The sequence below is a fragment of the Propithecus coquereli genome, unplaced genomic scaffold (assembly GCF_000956105.1).
Source record: "Propithecus coquereli isolate 6110/MARCELLA unplaced genomic scaffold, Pcoq_1.0 Scaffold110, whole genome shotgun sequence".
NCBI lineage: Eukaryota > Metazoa > Chordata > Mammalia > Primates > Indriidae > Propithecus > Propithecus coquereli.
In genome coordinates, this window is record NW_012134970.1 from 1,281,366 (window position 1) to 1,284,183 (window position 2,818).

Below are 2,818 nucleotides of genomic sequence, written 5' to 3' on the forward strand. Positions count from 1 at the left end.
AAAAAAAAAAGTGTACAATTCAGTGGTTTGTAGTATATATTCACAAAGTTAGGCAACTATCACCACTGTCTAATTCCAGAACATTTTCATCACCCCAAAAGAAAATCATGGGCAGTCATTTCCCATTTTGCCCCTCCCTTGCCACTGGCAACCACTACTCTATTTCTGTCTCCACTGTGATGACAAAATATCAAATGAGTACAGTTTTAACTTATAGTTTTACAGAGGCTATATACAAATTTCACAAATCTTTTTTCTCTAAAAGTCTAATTTTAAAAAATACTCGATAACTTCTCAAAGTCTCTCTAAAAGTTCCTACAAAAAGAAGTTGTAGGTTCTTGTTTTAAATTTAGTTTTAAAGTTATACGCTATCTCTTAAAAAATTTTAATTTTAATAATGGCTGAATTAAAAATATTTGGAAATGATAAAATTTATTTCCACATTTCAGAGAGCGACAGCAGGCCTACAAAGGACTTGCAGCTGGATAAGGAGACATACTAGGTGTCCCACTGGCTGGAGAGCAGAAAAAAAATGCAGCAACAGCTCAGTTCAAGTCAGCATAGAAGGGGATGACTGCCCCAGAATAAAACTGGGTTGCCCATCTCACAAGATAGCAAGGGGTGCCCCTGACTAGTGGAGACTACTGAAAGGAAACCACTGAGAATGAACTCTAACTTTCCATGCTTTGAACCCACAGAAGCCCCCACAAATATAGATAATATCTCACGGAGAAGAGGGAGAAAGCCCTAAACTGAGTTTAAATCTTCAACGATTATGTGCGGTGGGTGAGGGATGAGGGGCAGGGGAAGTAACTGGAATTCCCTGGAATTAACTGACTAGATTACACTATCTATTGCCAGACAGGCTACAACTAACCTAGAGACCAGATTCAGAGTCCTTATCTTTCGCAGAAAGAACCTGGTCTGGCCAGGTTGCTTACTATAAATAAACCTAAGATATATGGATTTATAGGGCAGGATTCCTTGAGAAAATGTCACAATCATAAACATTATAGTATAAAAATTGGTATTTTTCGTTAACACAGCACATAAATGACGAAGACATTTCCATACCTTCTGCATGACTTTTCTTGCCCACCTCAACTGCAAGATATACCACTGTGCTACAGGAAAAGAACATCGAGCTGCCCGGAAAAGCAAGAGAATACGCTGCAGGATTCCAGACACCTTTTGGCGATTATCTTTTTCAGCTTTTAAAAGAAGATCATCACCATCTTCCTGAGGAAAATAAAACAATCAATTTCAGTGGCTAGTAATAAGGAATTTAAATTGCTAAAGTGAAAATAAAGATAGGCTAATGATATTCAGTGCCTCTCAAACTAGAATGTTCCTGGAAATTTATGAAGGAAATTTTTAGGCATAGACTCTGAGATTTCAACTATAGCTACTGCTAGTGTCAAGGAAAGATTTCTTTCCCCTCAAACAACGTAAAGGGTTAAGTTGATCCTAATCCCAAGTCTTACCCTGTAACAGTTAAAGTTCACCACTCCTGACTCTCCTGGTGGAATGTTACAGAGAGAGCTCCTTCTAAGGAGAATACCTTTTCCCTTTCTCTGCCTCGAAAAAATCCTACAATATTCAACATCACCTCCTCTCTGAAGCCCTCCCCCTCTGTGCTATACTAGCACTTTGCTCACACTTCCATTGAAGCTTTTACCAATTTATTCTGTACTGATTGATGTTTCTGTTTCCTACTGTACTGAGAACTCCTAAAACCAAAGCCTTGTCATTTCATGTATTATCATAATGCACAGAATAAAGTCCCACATGCATTATAGGACCCAATAAATGTTTGTTGAATAAATGCTATTCAAACCAGTTGCTAAAGATTATTTTCCCAGAGAATGAAATAATGTGAGTTTGTAAATATTTGCTTCCCCAATATCCTTCCTCCCTGCCTACTTCTTAACAGTACTCAGTTTTTATTTGGGTATCTAACTCTCTCCTCCATAGCCCATATGATTCAGGGAAAGCTGACCCTACAACCCCAGCTTCCAAGGAAGGCCCTAATCACATGCCAAGAAGTACCTTACATTAACCCTAGCCAAAGTGACTGATTAAAGGACAGGCATGTGACCTAAGCCAGTCTCATAGAGTAAATCTCAGTATTCTTGTTTAGAATGCTGAGACAGAAATAATTTTGATGTTTTTCTTTGTCCCTCTCCTTCTCCTGCGGACATGGACAAGGTGTCCTTAGAAGCTGTTGGAACCCTTCCTTCTCCCACAAAAGGAGCTAGCTTTCAGGTGAAGATGACACCCTAGAAAACAAACTAAAGAGAAAAAAACTGCCCAATCTTTGGTAACATAACTGAGTCAGAAACCTTCCTACCATGGGTTTCTCAATTGTGTAAGCCAATAAGTGTCTTTATTGTTTAAACCATTTTGACCAAGTTTTCTATTAATGCAGCACAGGGGACTCTAACTGATATATGGTGACATTTAGGAGAAATTCTACCACTGAAAATTACTTTAATAAAAAATAACAAAATGAAGCACTACTAAAAATAGTAACCACTCAGACTACTCAAACTGGTATCAGCACAGAAAATCCAAAACTACCTTAAATGCCCCTTCTAATTTCTAAACCAATATATCGAAGACTTAGATGTGAGAGGAAAGATGAATTATTGAAAAATGCCATGGACTATTTATTCCTGCCATTTGTAATATATTATATTTGTAGTATCAACAAGTGAAATATTTTTTTTGAGACAGAGTCTCGCTTTTGTTGCCCAGGCTAGAGTGAGTGCCGTGGCGTCATCCTAGGTCACAGCAACCTCAAACTCCTGGGCTCAAG

The 2,818-nt window shown here is 38.1% G+C and overlaps 1 protein-coding gene across 1 annotated transcript in view; it reads right to left on the reverse strand.

The window, feature by feature from the left end:
• The window catches only part of LOC105814467 (chromosome unknown open reading frame, human C5orf42), a 120,373-nt gene that overhangs the window by 82,980 nt on the left and 34,575 nt on the right, over positions 1-2,818 (reverse strand). The window contains exon 16 of the mRNA XM_012649444.1: positions 1,075-1,145. Within this exon, the coding sequence (XP_012504898.1) occupies positions 1,075-1,145 (71 nt within the window). The remainder of the gene's footprint in view (positions 1-1,074; positions 1,146-2,818) is intronic.